The 19,859-nt window shown below is 49.6% G+C and overlaps 1 protein-coding gene across 7 annotated transcripts in view; it reads left to right on the top strand.

Annotated features, from left to right (window-relative positions):
- PTPRU (protein tyrosine phosphatase receptor type U) overlaps positions 1-19,859 on the top strand; it is a 287,012-nt gene that overhangs the window by 227,811 nt on the left and 39,342 nt on the right. For all 7 annotated transcript variants that reach the window (XM_063954511.1, XM_063954504.1, XM_063954501.1 and 4 more), the window contains one exon: positions 17,776-17,892. In XM_063954511.1, coding sequence (XP_063810581.1) covers positions 17,776-17,892 — 117 coding nt within the window. The remainder of the gene's footprint in view (positions 1-17,775; positions 17,893-19,859) is intronic.

Below are 19,859 nucleotides of genomic sequence, written 5' to 3'. Positions count from 1 at the left end.
ACAGGACACCATTAGCTCCTGAAGGGAACTGAACGCTAGCCGTGTCTAGATGCTCACTCCCACAGCACGCCGTCACCCCTTTTACAGAGCCAGAAGTCAGAAGACAGGTGAGTATAAGAAGAATGATCTTCTATCAAGTAAGTGGTGGCTGAGGTTTGGCGCGGCTGGCGGGAGCGCAGCGCACCATTGCTGCCCACACACACAGGCACTACAGGGTGCAGGGCGCGGGGGGGGGGGGCGCCCTGGGCAGCAAGAAAAATACCTCAAACTGGCTAAAAGGGGGCATAAGTTGCCGCTTGCACAGCCCTACCCCCGCCAGTATAAATATTACAGTGTTTGTATGAGTGTAAGGAAGCGCTATTGCGGGGGCGGAGCTTCTTCCTCAGGCAGCCAGCACACTACTCAGCGCCATTTTCTCTCTCTCCTCAGGCTGCAGAGAACACGCTGGTCCTCTCCTCCACTTCTGACAAGTACAGGGTGCTAGGGTGCTATAAAGGGGGGGCACAAAGCGATTGTGGTGCATTTGATAGTGTATATTACTATTTAAAAAGCGCTGTTAGGCTGTGGACATACTGTGTTCACAGGAAATACTGGCGCTGGGATTGTGAACTGGCTGCTCCTATCCTGTGTCCCTCTGACAGATTTTACTGTGGGTCTGTCCCCAAAATAAGTCCCAGTGTGTCTGTTGGTGTGCTGTACACGTGTGACGCATGTCTGAGGCAGGGAGTTTCTCCCCGGAGGAAGCCATTTTAGGGACACAGAGTTGTAATGTGGTGGCGCTACCGGCACACCAAGAGCCTGCTTGGGTGAAAGAGATACGTGACAGTATGCATCTGATTAACCGTAGATTAGATAAGTCTGGATCTAAGGCTGCATGCTGGAGAAAATCTGTGGAAGATGTGATTTTTCAGGATGCTGTTATTCCTTATGCGGGCGGCCCCACTGGGTCACATAAGAGACCATTTGCAAATGTTGTAAACACTGATACCAACACGGATTCTGACTCTTGTGTCGACGATATGTGAATCCAGAGAGATAAATAATAAATTGGCAAAAAATATACAATATATGATTGTGGCTATAAGGGAAGTCACGTTCCCCCCTTCACACAAACTAAATGCTCTGTTTGAAGGGATGTGGGTTAATCCTGATAAAAGATTTCGTATTCCCAAAAGGATTCACATAGCTTACCGTTTCCCGGCTGAGGACAGGAAAAAGTGGGAGTCACCCCCTGTGTTAGACAGTGCACTTTCCAGGTTGACAAAGAAGGTAATTCTCCCTGCTCCTGGCACGGCTTCTCTTAAAGAGCAGGCAGACCGCAAAATGGAAACGACATTGAAATCCATTTATGTTACCAATGGTACACTGATTAGGCCCACTATTGCCTGCGCATGGGTGAGTCGCGCTATTGAAAAATGGTCAGAATGCGTGTCATCAGAAATTGACACGATTGATAAAGATGAGATACTCCGTAAGTTAGGGAATATCAAGGCCGCTGCCGCCTATATGCTGGAAGCAATGAAGGATATTGGACTCTTGAGTTCACCGGCCGCTACCATGGCAGTATCGGCTAGGCGGGCATTGTGGATTAGCCAGTGGAACGCGGATGCAGATTCCAAAAGAAACATGGAGGCTCTCCCATAGAAAGGTGAGGCCTTATTTGGCGATGGCCTGGATGTGTTAGTCTCGGCGGCTACCGCAGGTAAGTCGACATTTTTGCCCTGTGCGCCTGCACCGGCAAAAAAGACCTATCACCCGCAAATGCAGTCCTTTCGGCCCAATAAATACAAAAAGACGAGAGGTTGAAGGGGAAGGGGAAAGAAGCCCACAGGGTGGGGGCACGTCTCAGACTCTTCAGTCAGGATTGGATTCTGTCTGGCCTTGATCCCTGGGTGTTGCAAATAGTATCCCAGGGGTACAAGCTGGAGTTTCAAGACGTTCCCCCATGCCGATTTTTCAAATCGACCTTGCCAGTTTCTCCGTCAGAAAGAGAAGCAGTAACAGCGGCAATCCAAAAATTATGTCAAGACCAGGTCATAGTCCTGGTACCGTTGTCACAACAAGGGAGGGGTTTTTATTCAAACCTCTTTGTGGTTCCGAAGCCGGACGGCTCGGTAAGACCGATCCTAAATCTAAAGGATCTGAATGGTTACCTAAAATGGTTCAAGTTCAAGATGGAATCACTTCGGGCAGTGATTGCCAGTCTGGAGGAGGGGGACTACTTGGTGTCGGTGGACATAAAGGATGCTTACCTGCAAGTTCCCATTTATCCTCCTCACCAGGTTTATCTGAGATTCGCGGTTCAGGATTGCCATTACCAATTCCAGACGTTACCTTTCGGTCTCTCCACAGCGCCAACGGTATTCACCAAGGCGATGGAGGAGATGATGGTTCTCCTTCGTCAGAAAGGAGTCAATATAATTCCTTATCTGGACGACCTCCTGATAAAGGCGAGATCCAGGAAGCAGTTGTTACAAAACATATCACTCTCTCTGTCAATACTCCAACAACACGGGTGGATCATAAATTACCCAAAGTCACAGTTGGAACCGACGACAAGGTTGTCTTTCCTCGGGATGATTCTGGACACAGAAGTTCAGAGAGTATTTCTTCCGCTGGAAAAGGCTCTGGAAATCCAGAAAATTGTAAAACAGATATTGAAACCATCAAGTGTGACAATCCATCAGTGCATTCGGTTGTTGGGGAAGATGGTGGCGGCCTACGAGGCCATACAGTTTGGCAGGTTCCATGCCAGCGTATTCCAGTGGGACCTGTTGGACAAGTGGTCGGGGTCACACCTACACATGCACAGAAAGATAATCGTGTCGTCAAAAACCAGGATTTCGCTCCTGTGGTGGTTACACAGCTCTCACCTACTAGAAGGACGCAGGCTCGGGATTCAGGACTGGGTCCTGGTAACCACGTATGCAAGTCTCCGAGGCTGGGGAGCAGTCTCTCAGGGAGAAAATGTCCAGGGACGTTGGTCACAACAAGAAGCCTGCCTTCACATAAACGTTCTGGAGCTAAGAGCCATTTACAAAGGCCTTCAACAAGCGGTACATCTTCTTCAAGACCGTCCCGTGCAGATCCAGGCGGACAGTGTAACAGAAGTCGCATACATAAACAGGCAGGGCGGAACGAAAAGCAGAGCGGCAATAGCAGAGGCGACAAAAATCCTCCGCTGGGCAGAAACACATTAACAAGCTCTGTCGGCAATATTCATTCCGGCAGTAGACAACTGGGAAGCAGACTTCCTCAGCAGACACGACCTCCATCCAGGAGAGTGGAGCCTCCACCAAGAAGTCTTCACAGAGGTGACAAGTCTTTGGGGAGTTCCTCAAATAGACATGATGGCGTCTCGTCTCAACAACAAGCTTCAGAGATACTGTTCCAGGTCGAGAGACCCTCAAGCAGTAGCAGTGGATGCACTGCTGACCCAGTGGGTGTTTCCGTCAGTATATGTCTTCCCTCCACTTCCGATGATCCCAAAAGTACTCAGGATCATAAGAAAAACAAGGGTTCGAGCAATCTTCATTGCCCCAGACTGGCCAAGGAGGGCTTGGTACCCAGATCTTCAGCAGTTACTCATAGGAGATCCTCGGCCTCTTCCTCCTCGAGAGGACCTGCTGCAGCAGGGGCTGTGTGTGTACCAAGGCTTACCGCGGCTACGTTTGACGGCATGGCTGTTGAGCGCCGTATCCTAGCCAGGAAGGGTATTCCCGAGGAGGTCATCCCCACCCTTATTCAGGCCAGAAAGGGAGTAACGTCGAAACATCACCACCGTATTTGGAGAAAATATGTATCTTGGTGTGAATCCAAGAAAGCTCCTACGGAAGAGTTTCATTTAGGACGTTTTCTCTATTTTTTTTGCAGGATGGTGTGGAGGCGGGCCTCCGTTTGGCATCAATCAAGGTCCAGATTTCAGCCTTGTCAGTGTTCTTCCAGAAACAATTGGCCTCTCTTCCAGAGGTTTAGACCTTTGTGAAAGGGGTTCTGCACATCCAGCCTCCATTCGTGCCTCCAGTGGCACCATGGGACCTTAATGTGGTATTGCAGTTCCTTCAATCGGATTGGTTTGAGCGTCTACAAAAGATAGAGTTGAAGTTTCTCACTTGGAAAGAGGTGATGCTTTTGGCTTTGGCATCCACAAGGCGGGTGTCTGAATTGGGGGCCTTGTCTCACAAGAGCCCTTACCTGATCTTCCATGAAGATAGGGCAGAGTTGAGGACTCGTCAACATTTTCTTCCGAAGGTGATTTCCTCTTTCCACATAAACCAACCTATTGTAGTGCCAGTAGTTACTGACACATTCACTGATTCAGAATCTCTAGATGTGGTTAGAGCTTTGAAAATCTATGTTGCTAGAACGGCTCGTATACGGAAAACAGAGACTCTATTTGTCCTGTATGATCACAGCAAGATTGGCTGTCCTGCTTCCAAGCAGACTATTGCACGTTGGATTAGAAATACGATTCAGCAAGCTCATACTACGGCTGGATTGCCGTTACCGACGTCGGTAAAGGCCCACTCCACTAGGAAGGTGGGCTCATCCTGGGCGGCTGCCCGGGGGGTCTCGGCATTACAACTTTGCCATGCAGCTACCTGGTCAGGGTCAAACACATTTGCTAAGTTCTACAAGTTTGACACCTTGGCCGATGAGGACCTCAAGTTTGGTCAATCGGTGCTGCAGGGTCATCCGCACTCTCCGCCCATACTGGAGCTTTGGTATAGACCCCATGGTCTTGATGTCATCCCCAGCATCCTCTAGGACGTATGAGAAAATAGGATTTTGATAACCTACCGGTAAATCCTTTTCTCCTAGTCCGTAGAGGATGCTGGGCGCCTGTCCCAGTGCGTACTTTACCTGCAGTTTAGTTATTAGAGTTACACAAGTTGTATTATCTTGGTTTCAGCATGTTGCTGCAATTGGTTCATGCTTGTTGGCGTGTGCTATGTTGAATGTCATGTGTGCGGCATGGTTGAGGGTGTGAGTTGGTAGATATCTCACCACTAGTTAAGTAATTCCTTTCCTCGAAATGTGAGTTTCCCTGGGCACAGTTCCTACAACTGAGGTCTGAAGTAGGGGCAAAGAGGGAGGAGCCAGTTCACACCCAATGAAAAGTCTTTAGAGTGCCCATGTCTCCTGCGGATCCCGTCTATACCCCCATGGTCTTGATGTCGTCCCCAGCATCCTCTACGGACTAGGAGAAAAGGATTTACCGGTAGGTTATCAAAATCCTATTTTCCCTATCTTATGCTAACTGCTACTGTTCGTTTTCCCGGTGTTCTTCCTCTGTGTGCTTTGGGTATAGGTAGTGCTGCAGCTGGTGCCCAGATCAGTACAATTGTCCCGTTGTGTGTAATGCATGCAGTCTATCCTCCTTTGCTCCATACGTGAGGGCCTGTGGAGTGGCAGTAGCAGCAGGCGTGGCTGCGGCAGTCTGGCTTTACTTAGCACTGCGAAGCTTCAGATTCACCGGCTGCTATTAAATAGGCTCCAATGCATTTTATCTCTGAATAGACTTTATCAAGGAAACACCATGTGCATGTTCTTGATTACCTGGCCACCATAAGCAATTAGATACACAGTTAAAGAACAATCAATATGTGTTTTGGAGTTCATGTAACATGACGTTACACTTGATGCAAGTGTCAGATTTTATTTTGATGGCACTATTCGTCAAATTATCCATTATCATGGTAAATATTTCACCCTTTTCAGCACTGAGGTCAATACTGTCACAGTGGAGGCCAATATCTGGGGTGTTTTCTAGCTTAGTTTTTTACAGTATGAACAGCGTGCAAAATGATTTTGTTTGCAACAAACATTGCAGTGTTTATTGAATGTTGGACATTTGTGTCATTCATGGGAATGGCTACCTTAACAATTCACACAGGATGTTTGGTGTTGGATGTGTTGTCGGAGTTCGCAGACATCAGACTTTATTTTAAACCCCATTGCATTTTTATTGGACAGCTTCTGCAGCATGCTTATGTGTATAGAAGTGTCCAGTGCTAATTCCTTCTCACTTAATAAATGTGCACAAGTTGCATCATTGTAAGTCCCACACACAATCCTGTCCCTTATGAGCTCACTTGCTAATGCACTATTATCACATTTCTGTACTAGTAGTTTCAATCTGACGGCATATGACTGGATATTCTCAGAAGGGCTCTACACAGCAGTGTTAAAAGTATATCTGCTTATTATAAAATTTTTCACTGGTATGCATATCTCATCAAACTTTTTTATTAGTGTGTCTGGGACCTAATGATCCTTCACTTCTGAATACACAAATGTGTTAGCCTTAGCACCAGTTTGGTTGTACGGGGTACATGTCTGTACCTTTTTTTTAAACATCCTAGTGATATTTGGTGGACCCCCTTCTTTTAAAGTAAGGCATTCATTACCTTCAAACCAGAAATAAAGACACGGAGACTTGAATTTTGGCAGAAAAATTGCTAGCTATTTATTTGTCCCTAACCAATAGCAAACCTGTAATAGAAAATTTATTAAGATGCCGATCCACCCGGCATATGGTGGCAGCAAAAAGAACGGCTCAATTAACCTAAATTAACCTTAAATTACTAAACATTCGAAACGATCCTAATTTTACTAAAACTATCACCAACCGGTAATAGGTGACAACTCAACCCCCACAGTGACTACCCACCGCTCCTGGGTGCCCTGCCGCTGCCTTCCAGGACGGGTGGTCAAGCGGCCAATAAGTCGATGGAGGTGAGTGCACCTAAACCACACCAAACTGTAAAACACTACAGCTTACCATAAAAATACAAAACTGCCGTTCTTTTCCGCCAACAGCGAAAGACTCATCCCCAAAGTCTTCGCACCACCACCATAACCTACCCTAACTCCTGCAAAACGAAACCCAGATCCTCCAGGAAAAACATCATCCCCTCATTGGATAGATGTACCCCATCAGGCCGAAAAAGGTGGCTGTCTCTGAACCGAATCCTAGGGTGGCGAACCACCTTGCCCCCGTGGGACAGCACCCACTTCGCCACCGCCCCGTTCACCTTTTTCCGGGCCTCATCAATCTGGCGACCATCCGCCACACCCCTCCAACTCAACCTCGGCACCATCAATGAAAAAACCAACACACAATTGGTCCATGCCGCGTCCACACTTGCCAGATCTTGTATCATGGCCCACCGCAGATCCAAGGATGTCCTTTTCCCCAGGTCGTTGCCACCTAGATGAACAACCAAGACCCTAGGGACTCCATGCTTGCTGGCCTGACTAACTAGCCTACTCTTCAGCTCGCTCCACATCATCCCTCGCCAGCCAAGCCATCTGACACCCTGTGCTCCAGGCAACGCCTGAGCCCCATCCGAGGCCACAAACTTGGCTGCCCAATATACATAAGAGTGGCCGACCACCCAAATAGCCAAATTGTCTTCAAACCAACCTGAAGGGAAAAAGAGGGGTAAAATTGATTACTAAAGCCTCATTAATTGCTTTCACCTGAAGGATCTGCCAAAAAGGAAAAACTTTAGATCTCGCCATTGCAGCAGTCACGGCCTAGCCGATCTGCACCATGCTTCGTTGCCAATTTGAAGCGAACATAGACACACAAAGGGGAAGTTCAAATAAAATCAAACGAAATTAAAACAGGGGGGGGGGGGAGGGAATAAAATGGGAAACACATGTAATAACTCAGCTGGAGGTGAAAGCGTAAAGACCTGCTGAGGGACTCTGATTAGAACAGATTAGCCGAATTGTAGATTAGAATTCAGTCCGTCAAGTCAGGCAAAAAATCGCAAAATAACTCCAGACCCCCGCTGCCGACTCATGCCAGCAACGACGAGTAGCTAATCCCTGAGTAGGATAAAAAAGGGGGAACACCAACAGACGCACAATACCATAACTTACAGAACTGTAACCACATAATACAAACGCAAATAAACACAGCACCACGCGCAATCCGACCTCTCATGCAACGGGGCGAATATATCGTCTGTAACTTGACGACTTCCATCGCCCCACCGCCTGGATTTCAGTTCTGGACAAACCTGCCGCTGCAACCGACGTCGCAGCGCCTATTCGGAAGGAATGGGTACCGAACGCAGCGGGTGGGAGGCCCAAGCTCGCCAAACAACGGCTCAGCATCCAACGAAACTGGTATTTCGTCACCGGCAGCCCGTCATAATGCAATAGCCATGACCCCCTCCTAACGGGTCGCACCGCCACATATTGCCCAGCTAGACCTACTGGGCAAACGCTCTCCTCCTGCCCCGGAACCAAAGTGACCCAGCGACCTCTCCCCACTTGGTCCGTCTTAGAGCGCCGCAATCTGCACAGCAAGGACCTCTCACCCACTACCACGTCTCCGACCAGCATGCGCGAATCTGCTCTCTTGGAAGGCGCTACCAACTCCAAAACCCTAAAGGCCCCAGGGTAAGCCATTGAGAACGCCAAACTGAACAAAAGCGTCTCAAACCTGGACGACGCGACTCGCCCCACCGCCGCGATGACGGCCGGCAACAAAGCCGCATCGATGGGCCGCCTCCTATCCGGTGGCGTCGGCGCTACTCGCGCCCACCCTTTCATTGCCTTCCGCAGAACATCGCTTTTTGTCACATCGGGGACGCCCCGTAGCTTGCAGAAAAACGAGACCCCAGCCAAGTACCGGGATACCACCGCTCGGGACCTACCCGAAACATACAGCTGCCAAATAAAAGAAAGCATCAGCCGATGCCTGCTCTTACCTTGTTGCTGACGACCTTGGACAAACTCCTCCCACTCGCTCCAAGCTTGTCCGTAAGCCCTGAGCGTGGCTGGCGCGACTGACCGCAACGCTAGACCCTCCAGTCCGGCCCGATCACCTGCCAAACATAACCGGGACAATGAAAACCTTGCTCGTGGGCCTCAGGTGCCAACAACCAAAACCTCTCCCACTGTCCTCGCGACAAAGCGTCGGCAATCCCATTCTCCAAACCGGGCACATGCTGCGCGCGGAACCACAGGTTCCTACGCAAGCATGTCAACAGCAATTGCCCGAGCACTCGCAGAACCACCAACGACTTTGCCCTCTGGTTATTAATCGCATGCACCACGCCCAGATTATCGCATCTAAACAATATGCTGCGATTAGCTAGCCGATCGCCCCAGACCTCCAACGCCACCATAATGGGAAAAAGCTCCAGAAGCACCAGATCTTTAGTTAGACCTTCACTATGCCATTTTGCCGGCCAGGATGCCGCGCACCAAGATCCCTCCAGAAAGCACCCGAATCCAGAGGCACCCGCTGCGTCGGTGAACAGCTGCAACCGTTCGCTGTCCACCGCTGGTGCTTGCCATATACACACCCCGTTGAAATCCTCCAGGAACGAGGCCCATATGGCCAAATCCCTTTTTATTTCGGAGGACAAACGCACAAAATGATGTGGCCTGGCACACCCCGCGGTCGCCCTTTCAAGCTTCCGGCAGAAAACCCTGCCCATCGGTATTACCCGACAAGCAAAGTTCAACATGCCCAGCAAGGACTGCGCCTGCCGCAGCGTGACTTTACGCGAACCTTCGAACGGGCAAATGGTCTCGCGGAGCTTCGAAACCTTGTCCCGGGGCAGCCGACACTCTCCCGCCACCGAGTCGATTTCAATCCCCAAAAATGACAAGCAGGAGGCCGGACCCTCTGTTTTGTCCACGGCCACGGGAACACCGAAGTGGTAAAAGAGAGCTCGTATGCTAAAAAGCAAGTCACCGCACCTTGTAGCATTAGCCGGACCTGCACACAGAAAGTCATCAAGGTAATGGGCAACCCCGTGACCCCCTGACGAAGACTCCACGCACCAATGAAGAAACGTGCTAAAGCGCTCGAAAAATGAGCATGAAACGGAGCATCCCATCGGCAAACATTTGTCGATGAAATACTCCGCCCCAATCCGGAAACCCATAAAACGGAATGAGTCCGGATGCAACGGCAATAACCTAAAAGCTGATTCAACATCAATCTTAGCCATAAGGGCCCCGGTCCCGTAGCTGCGGACCATCTCTAGCGCCTCATCGAATGACTGATACACTACCGAGCAATAAGCCGGCGGTATTGCGTCATTGACCGACGCCCCTAACGGGTAAGAAAGATGCTGGATGAGCCGGAAAGCGCCTGGAGTCTTCTTAGAAACCACCCCGACCGGAGAGATGACCAAATCATCGACCCTCCATCCTGCCCAACCTGACCTCCTTATCCACTTTCTCCCGTAGCACTCCCGGCAAGGCTCGGGCAGATTGGAGGTTCCTCTGTGCCCGCACGGACACCTCACTCGCAACAGGCAAGCGAAAGCCAAACTTAAAACCGTCAAACAAAAAATTTGCATCCTCTCTATTCGGATACAATTCCAACCACCGGCCCATAGTCCCCAACTTAATTGGTGTTGGAGCTCTGCGGAGCGGTCCCGCTCGCGGCCTGCCTGGGGTACGCTTGCTTACCCCGCGCCCCCTGTCTACCGCCTTTGAAACAGGAGGAGGCTGGGTGGGCTCCGCCACACTGCTGGCAGGAGTGTCGAAAACGACACTGCTTGCCAAAGGAACATGTTCCGCTGTTAAACGCGAAACACTTTCCTCTCGTGGCGGAACGCCCACCTGCACGGACGGCCGATCCATCTGCCTTGGCAAATCTGCCGTCCGCGCCGGACCCCTGGGCTGCTGACCCTGCGCGTCGCCCGTCCGTCCCCTGTTTCCGGGGTTCCTCCTCCTGTTGTGAGGCCCGGGTTACTTTGAGCCAGACCCCCACATCCTTGAATCCGAAGTCCATGACCCGCAAGCCGTCCTGCTTCTCCCGAAACTCCTGATCATACCGACGCCACTCCGAGCCCGAGGATGTGCGCTGCATGTCGTGTACGAGATGCAGATACCGGATTAAATTCATGTGCTTTTCCGGCCTATCCTCCAAGTAGCACGCTGCAAATACGCAGAACCCGGCCAGCCAATTATCGAAGGACCGGAAAGCCTCAGCCCCCATGCCCTTCTTTGCGGCCGCCGCCTTATAATCCTTCTTCATGACCTTTGTTAAAACGAAAACGTCCACGAAGTCACCCCTACGAATCTTCTTGCGGCAGCTATCCCGTAGCCCCCGCATTACTGCGGTGTAGTCGCAGCGAACGACCCCGGGCAAATCGCGGCGCTTCTTGGCCCTACGAGCTTCCTCACTAACCCGCTTGCGCCGCTTACGCCTCTTCTGCTGCTTTGCTGCCCGCTTGGCAAATTTCGCCGCCCTCTTCTTCGCCCTAGTAGTGCTACTTACTTCGGACGCCCGCGACGACAAAGAAGATGAAGAGGAGGAAGAAGAAGAGCTGCGAGAACTAGAGCTCGCGGAGGACCCCGATACTGACTGCACCACCTCACCTGATGCCGTCGACCGCTCCGACATGGAATCCTCTGGCGCGTCAACCTCGACGTCTTCATCCATGAAGCCTGCCATCCCTTCGTCCTCGTGTTCTATAAAAGACAAAGAAGAGGGGGACCCGGCTCGCACTCGCGGCGCATGCCGAGCTCTTCGAGCGGGGGGCGCTGCGGCCGCGCGCCCCTGCCCATCCCGTCCTTGCCCTAGCTCCAATTCCGCAGCGGCTGCTCCAAGCTCCCGGCAGGCGCGTGCCACCCGCTGCGCCGCTGAGGCCCTCCGCCTGCCGAACCCGCCTGCCTCCGCAGACGCGCCTGAACTTGCTGCCGCCCTCGGGGAGGCCACCGCGGCAAGCGGCCCCAACGCCTCCACCACTGTGGCCAGGGCCGACGCCAGTGCCCCGGGAGGGTTCCGACCGCCGCGAAAACCGGTAACGGACCCTGAAGGACCCCCGGCCAGCGCCCGGGCGCGATCCCGCGCCCGCCGCCCGACGGTCGTGCTCCGGGCACCTGACGCCCGCCGCCCAGGCGGGAAAGCGGGGGCACCCCTGTCGGAACCCCCACTCTCCCCATCAGAAAGCACCTCCTCCCCTTGGAACTCAGAGCTATCCCCCGAACCTGGGGAGGAGCCGCCTTCCTGCCACGCAGCGCGTGCTGCAGCCCTGCGGCCGCCAACCCATTCCCTGTCACCCCTCCTCCCCCGGAAGCCACTGTATTCTGGCTCCGGTGGAGTATTTTGGGTAGACAGGGAGGACCGCGGTTGCGCGCGCACAGCCCCGCCCGCGGTGGGCACGCGCGCACTCCGTGCACGCGCCCCAGCACCGCTCACTGTTGTGTCCTCGTGCCCCTGCCTTGGCCTCTCCTGCCCAGCGCTGCCTTCAGCTGACACGCGCTGCACCCCCCTGTCCCTCTCCCTCCCCCGGCCCCAGCCAGCCTCCGGCTGCCGGGGAGCTATGAGTGGGGACAGAGGCGCTGGCGGCGCCCCTGCGCGCGGTTGAGGCCACTTGCGGTGAGCGCGGGCGCGCGCGCACCTAGTGCGCGTGTCCCACTTCCGCCCGCCGCACCATCTGCTGCCGCCGCGCGAGGCTCCGATACAGGCCCCGCGCGGCGAACAGACGCCCTCCGTCCGGCCCTCTCCCCCCGCCCGGCACTTCCACCCAGCCGCGGCAAGGAGGGAGAGATAGAGGCCGGGTCTGCCCGCACAGCCTGGCGCCCTCCGCGGCGCGCATGCGCGCGCCCGCGGGCGCCCGGCGCCGCCACTGACTCCGCCGCTCCCGGAGGTGAAGGCCGAAGCCCGTCGACCTCCGGGCGGCCTGGACGGACCTCCGGCACCCCCCGCCGCCCGCGCCTAGCCGGCAACGCCGGCCCGGCCCCCAGCGGCGAGGCCGATCCGGCCCGCCGGGTTGTGCTCCTGCCCGCGCCCGTGGAGGCTCCAGGGGACGGGGCCCCGTCCCCCAGGCCAACCACCCTTTCCCCTGGCCCAGCTCCACCGCTAGAACCGCAGTACCGAGCTGAAGGCCCAGCAGAACGGTGAGGGCGGGTAGACATGGCTAAATACGGAAAGATGGCACAGGCAGGGGGGGGGGGACACAGCAGAATTGCACCGAACAGTTCCCACAAAATATGTGTGGACAAAGTAATGTCTGCACAGCAGCACTCACCAAACCAAGGCAAATCACCACAAGAGAGAGATAAAATGGCCTCACCTTCCCTATATATATCAAACCCTCCCCTTCAGAAAAGGCTGTACTTTCCTCACAGCTAGGTCCACCCCTCACCAGATGTTTAACTCTTTCCTTTCCTATGCAGTCAATTCTCTCTCCTACTTGTCTGAGAGCCCAGCATAGCAGTATATGTGTCATTCCTTCTTGAACGTGAGCCATGTGCCTAAGATCGTGTCATTCAAAACTAGTGGCTCTGTGTGTCAGAGATCCTCTGCCATCACAGCCAGACTTCTGACACCATGTAAAGTGGTCTGTGTGCAAATGACAAATAGTACTCTGGAGAGCTGCAGAAATGTGTGTTTGCTCACTGTGGCATGCAGGCCAATCTAGCAGCAGCGATAGCAATGTGCGGGGCTGCGCATCGCTATCGCTGTAGGGGGTACGCACGGAGCGATAATGCTGAAATTCTAAGCAATCTAGTCAGATTGCTTAGAATATCGCTCCGTGAGTACCCCCCTTAACTCTTCCGATGTCTCCAAATACCTATTCCCCTTAAGTCATCTTATCTCTCAATTTATCTGTTCTCTATAACTCCTCTTATCTCTCAATATAGCTGTTCCCTATAATTCCACTTATCTGTCCATTTAACCCTATAACTCCTCCTTTGTCTCCATAGGTTTGCGTTCTGTAACGCCTCTTATCTCTCTGTATACCTGCTCTCTATACCTGCTCTCTGTCTTATCTCACAGTATTACTGTTCCCTGTAACTCTTCCTATGTCTACATATACCTGCTCTCTATAACTCCTCCTATGGGCCAAATGTAATAGAGTGAGAGTTTCAAAAAGTGAGAGATTTGGTAACGTTTTGCAGGTTTTTTTTTAAAGTGGCAATCATTTACACAGCAAGATCAACCTGGTTTTGCAGTGTAAATGATTGGCACTTTAAATTTTTTTTTAGAAACCTTACCAAATCTCTCACTTTCTGAAACTCTCACTCTATTACATTTGGCCCTATGTCTCCATATACCTGCACTCTATAACTCCTATTCCGCCATATACTTGTTCTCGTTAACTCCTCCTATGTCTCCAGCTCCGTACTGGACTTTACTGTGCCCTGTACCACCCACGCCCTCTGAGTGATTGATATGATGTCATGCGGAGTGGGCAGGGCAGCCAGCACCATGAATTACAGCACTGCCCACAGCATCCTCCGGAAGCTCCGGGGGGCTGTAAAAGCTGCAGTGTGCACATCTAGAGTGCCCAAATGATGCTCATGAGGCTCTGCTGCTAGCCAGGCACCCTGATAGCCAGATGCAGTGGCCGTGGGTGAGCCGTGGTAACTCCTATCAGGCGTCAACATTCACACACCCCTAGTTATAGTCATACTTGCCTACCTGACCCTCTCCACGAGGGAGAAAATGCTCTGTTCCTGGACTTTCCTGGTAATGTATGATTGCCATCACCTGTGGTGAGCTAGTTAATTGATAAGAAAGGTGTTTCACCACAGGTGATGGCAATCATACATTACCAGGAAAGTCCAGTCACAGAGCATTTTCTCCCTCATGGAGAGGGTCAGGTAGGCAAGTATGGTTATAGCCCTCTATCTCCCCATACACTTGTTCTCTGTAACTCCTCCTATTTCTCTATATATCTGCTTTGTACAACTCCTCCTATGTACCCATGTACCTGCTCTCTATAACTCCGCCTATACCTTCATATATCTGCTTTGTATAACTCCTCCATCGTCTCCACATGTTTATCATTACTACTATGTTTCTATATACTGTTTCGGTTTCCTGTAAATAATCCTGTCTTTCAATATAAGAAAACAACAAGCAGGGAAATGGTTAACCACTCTGATAGAGAAGCCCATAGATCCGTATTTAATCTTTTCCAGCTGAGTGAGACTTGCAAAAAACATTGATTAAGCCCATTTCTTGAATGCATAATGATGCTTCTCTACAGCAATGGGAAAGGATAATATAAAGGTAGATTAAGTATGAGATGATCAAATAGACAAAATGGGGGGAAAAACAGGACACAACAGATGTTTAATAATTCTAACATATTTATATGAATATTAGAGTTTCTGTGAATCTGTGTGAAGTTCTAGGGAGTATTAGCAGTTATCGCTGTGAACTGCATTGTTCTCTATGTGCTAATATGATTAGTATTGTCGCTGTGTTGCTCTGACGGGTAATTAAGAACAATGTTCCTTACATCAGATCATTTTTTAAATTGTGTTTTCTCGTAAATCTCCATTAACTGTAATGATTTTGTTTGGTCTCTGCTGGTCTAATTTTCCCTTCTCATTAGCGGTTTTCCTTCAGCACCCTCCCAAACAGTGCTGACGTGAATGCGGTGTAATTAGTGTGCTCTCTTTATCACTGTGTGTGTCTTGTATTGCATCCATCACACAGTCATGGGATTAACACACTTCACAAAGTATAGTTTCCTTCTGTTCAGCTGGATGGACTCCATGTGCCATCTAAGCATTTTCTCATCCCTTTTATTTCACCTCCCTGAAGAGAAATAATCTAAATTCTACTTACATTATTTTTGTTGTTACCATCCTGAGACATGACTATAAATCCATGTTATCCTACTGAGGCTGAACATCCATATTGTTCCACACTCCCATGTAACTATGTAAGTGGTTCACATTTATCTCCTGCGATTTCCTCTAAGAAATATATAGTAAGGATGGTTCTGCTTTTTCCTTGTGTAGTAAAGTATCAGCACTTTCACTGTTCCAAAGAGATTTAGGTCCAAAACATTATTTTTGGAAAACAACAAAGGGGAGATGTATCAAACCTTGGAGAGTGATAAAGTTGGCCAAAGCAAACAATTTGCGTCTAACTGCTATTTATCTAGCACAGCCTATGACATGATAGTTTCTTGCTAGATGTGCTGTTTGGCTGCTTTCTGCAAATTGTTGATAGATCTCCCCTTAAATGTTTTATGATTAAAAAGATTTTAAAGGTTTCTTGATTCTTTTTTTCAAGTCAACTTTGTCTTTTGCTTTTGCTAATGTCAGATATTACATATAAATGACAGGGTAAAAACACAGCAAATATCTCTCCTTTATTTTTGTGAGAAACATAGGTGGGAATTTATTTGTGCCCAAAATGGGCTTTACTGCGATTTTTTGCCTGACATTTTTCTCAGGCAATTCAATTGCAGTCCGTTTTTTCAACATGTTTGTTTTTGGTTTGTGGGAGGAAGCTGGACTACCTGAGGGAATCCCATGTAAACTAAGAACATTCAAACTCCACATAGTTAGGGCCCTCATTGGAATCAAGCCCATGACCACCGTATCAGCTATGCTCGGTGGCAAACGCAGGATTTGCATGGGGGGGTTTCCAGAACTGGACGGAGCCAATCACGGGGGTGGGGACTGAGGTGACCCAGTATATGTTGGGTCCGTAAAACTAGTGTGTCTGTGTGTGTATGTGTGTATATATATATATATATATATATATATACATACATATACATATATCTACACACATATATATATATACATATATATATATACATACATACACACACACATACATATACACATAGCATATTAAACATGCATACATATATATATATATATATATATATATGTACACACACATACAGTACACATATATATACACACATATATATACACATGTATATATATATATATATATATATCATGTGTGTGTGTGTGTGTGTGTGTGTGTGTGTGTGTGTTTATATGTATGTATGTATATATATATATATATACATGTGTATATATGTATGCACATGGATATATATGTACTATAATTAAAATAAAGTAAACTTTTATTGCACTTACAAGTGCCACCAGGAAGACAGCAGGCTGCAGAGGACGCTAGACAGCCATTAATAATACTCATGCAACTAAAAAAAAAAGAATTTTTTTTTTTTAGTGGAGGGGGGTTTCTGGGTGCACGGAAACCCCCCCTGGGTGCGCCACTGATGCTAACCACTGTGTCACCATACTGCCCAAAGTATATAACTATTTAGGTAGCTCTTCTTGATGTAGCAATCGTTGAAGGTGTTACAATTCATGGTCCAATCACCACTGCCTTTATACCGCTGCTGATGTTTTCTCAAGGGTGGTATGTCGTGCAGGGACGCAATCACGAGACTGCCTGTCGGGATCCCGGGGGTCACAATGCTGACGCCAGGGTCCCGACAAGCGGTGAAATGCCGCCGCCGGAATACCAGCGCCACAGGCTTTTCTCCCTCTGTAGGTGTCCACGACACCCATAGAGGGAGAATATAACCTGTGTCAAGCACAGCAAGCCACCGTGCTCGCAGCGAGCCCGCAAGGGGCTTTCTAGCACTCACCCTGCTGCCTGCATACTGGTGGCAGGGATCCCACTGTCAGGATCATGACAGCCGGGATCCCGGCCACCGGTAAAAGTATGTACTCCGTTGTGTGGACAGCTTGGTGGGCGCAGCAGATTTTTAGCCATGTGCAGCCTTCACTACACAACTTTAGTGCTAGTTGATTTTCTCCCCATGAAGGGCACCCCATAGACTCCACCGCATAGTTGCATAGGGTGGGACAAATAGAAAATGAATGGCCAATGATTTAAGAGTTTGTTTATATCCTCTTTTTAACACAGTCTGTTAGTAGTGCTTGAGGAGAATGCCAGCATGCCATTAGATAACTCTATAGTGCTGTCTATGGCATATTATTTCTGCTTTGGATTAAAATGCATCCATTAAACCTCTACATCGCACACAGGTAAAATGCAGCAAATATTGGCCAGATACCACAGAAACATATGGGGATATTCGCATCACCTTACTCGGTACAGAAACTCTGGCAGAATATACAGTGAGGACACTCACTCTGGAGCGGGTAAGTGTCATTTATTCTTTTATGTGACTGTCATCTAGGGATACATGGGAATGGAGATGTTGGGAAGGGAGGCATGATATTGAAGTCTAGATTGTGTTGCTGTACACTGAGACTGTGCAATCAGAGCTGTAGAATCACAGGCTGGGAGAGTGTTTTTGGTTAAATGTAAAATTAGATTACTAGTTTCTTGGCTCTCTAACTGTGCTCTATTGTTTCTCAGATTTCTCTTACGTCCTAGAGGATGCTGGGGACTCCGTAAGGACCATTGGGGTATAGACGGGCTCCGCAGGAGACATGGGCACTATAAAGAACTTTAGAATGGGTGTGCACTGGCTCCTCCCTCTATGCCCCTCCTCCAGACCTCTGTTAGTTCTTGTGCCCAGAGGAGACTGGGTGCATTAGAGGGAGCTCTCCTGAGTTTCTCTGAAAAAAATATTTTGTTAGGTTTTTTATTTTCAGGGAGCACTGCTGGCAACAGGCTTCCTGCATCGTGGGACTGAGGAGAGAGAAGCAGACCTACTTAACTGATAGGCTCTACTTCTTAGTCTACTGGACACCATTAGCTCCAGAGGGAGTCGGAACGCAGGTCTCCCCTCGCCGTTCGTCCCAGAGCCGCGCCGCCGTCCTCCTCACAGAGCCGGAAGACAGAAGCCGGGTGAGTATAAGAAGAAAGAAGACTTCAAAGGCGGCAGAAGACTTCAGATCTTCCCTGCGCGCCATTGCTCCCACACACAACACACACTGCAGGCACTGATGGGTGCAGGGTGCAGGGGGGGGCGCCCTGGGCAGCAATATAAACCTCTAGGACTGGCAAATACATATATATAGGCTGCGGAGGCAGTAGATATAAAAATTCCCCGCCAGTATTACAAAATTGAGCGGGACTGAAGCCCGCCGCTGGAGGGGGCGGAGCTTGATTCCACAGCACTAACCAGCGCCATTTTCTCCACAGAGCACTGCAGAGAAGCTGGCTCCCCGGACTCTCCGCTGCTGAACACGGTGACACAGGGCAGAAAAGAGTGGGGAGGGGGGGGGGCATTTGTAAGGCGCAGTGAGTGTATTATACAGATAATTATATATAAAAGCGCTATATTATCTGGGAATTTGTTTCCAGTGTCAGTTGGCGCTGGGTGTGTGCTGGCATTCTCTCTCTCTGTCTCTCCAAAGGGCCTTATTGGGGAACTGTCTCCATATAAATATATCCCGGTGTGTGTGGGGGTGTCGGTACGAGTGTGTCGGCATGTCTGAAGCGGAAGGCTCATCTAAGGAGGAGGTGGAGCAGATGATTGTGGTGTCTCCGTCGGCAACGCCGACACCTGATTGACACAAAGAAAAAGATTGTGGTACTGCGCTTATAGAAAAGAAAAAAGTTATTCCTGTCAGTGCTGCTGAAGGGAGTGGAGCTACTACCCTGCTCCACCAAATCGGAAACACAGAAACACAAAGTTTTTTTCCCCCAGCGCACCGAACAGAATATGGCAATTACTGAAACACTCAATGTAATAAATTTATTTTGTATTCAAAATTCTTTTTAAATCTATTTTATTGAAAACTTCAAAGATGATTGGGTTTTCAGTTTAAAAACCACATAAAAAGATATACATGTGACTACCTATTACCGGTAAACAAAAACATGACAAGAACAAACGTAGAACATATAATTGGGGGTGAAAAGTCAATGGGTAAATGTAAAATGATTATTATGCCCCACAGTACTTCAGTGGTCTCCAGTACATAAGTTAAATATAAATAATTCAAAATAGACGAGACGCGCTAATTAGCGGCTTACTCTCTATAGAAATTTATTAAGTCACTGCTGGTATGCTTTCCAGGAGTAATCCTTACATGGGTACCCTCTCAGTTGACTTATAGAGCACCAGACGTATTTGTTCTTCCCAGTCGCAGTCAAGTGCATGTAAACAGTCACTGATATTGCACTAATGAGATATCCCTTCCAGTTGGAAAAT

This window comes from Pseudophryne corroboree, chromosome 2 (assembly GCF_028390025.1).
Source record: "Pseudophryne corroboree isolate aPseCor3 chromosome 2, aPseCor3.hap2, whole genome shotgun sequence".
Classification (NCBI taxonomy): Eukaryota; Metazoa; Chordata; class Amphibia; order Anura; family Myobatrachidae; genus Pseudophryne; species Pseudophryne corroboree.
Note: the sequence above shows the minus strand (reverse complement) of the source record. Positions and strands in the feature narration are given on the sequence as shown.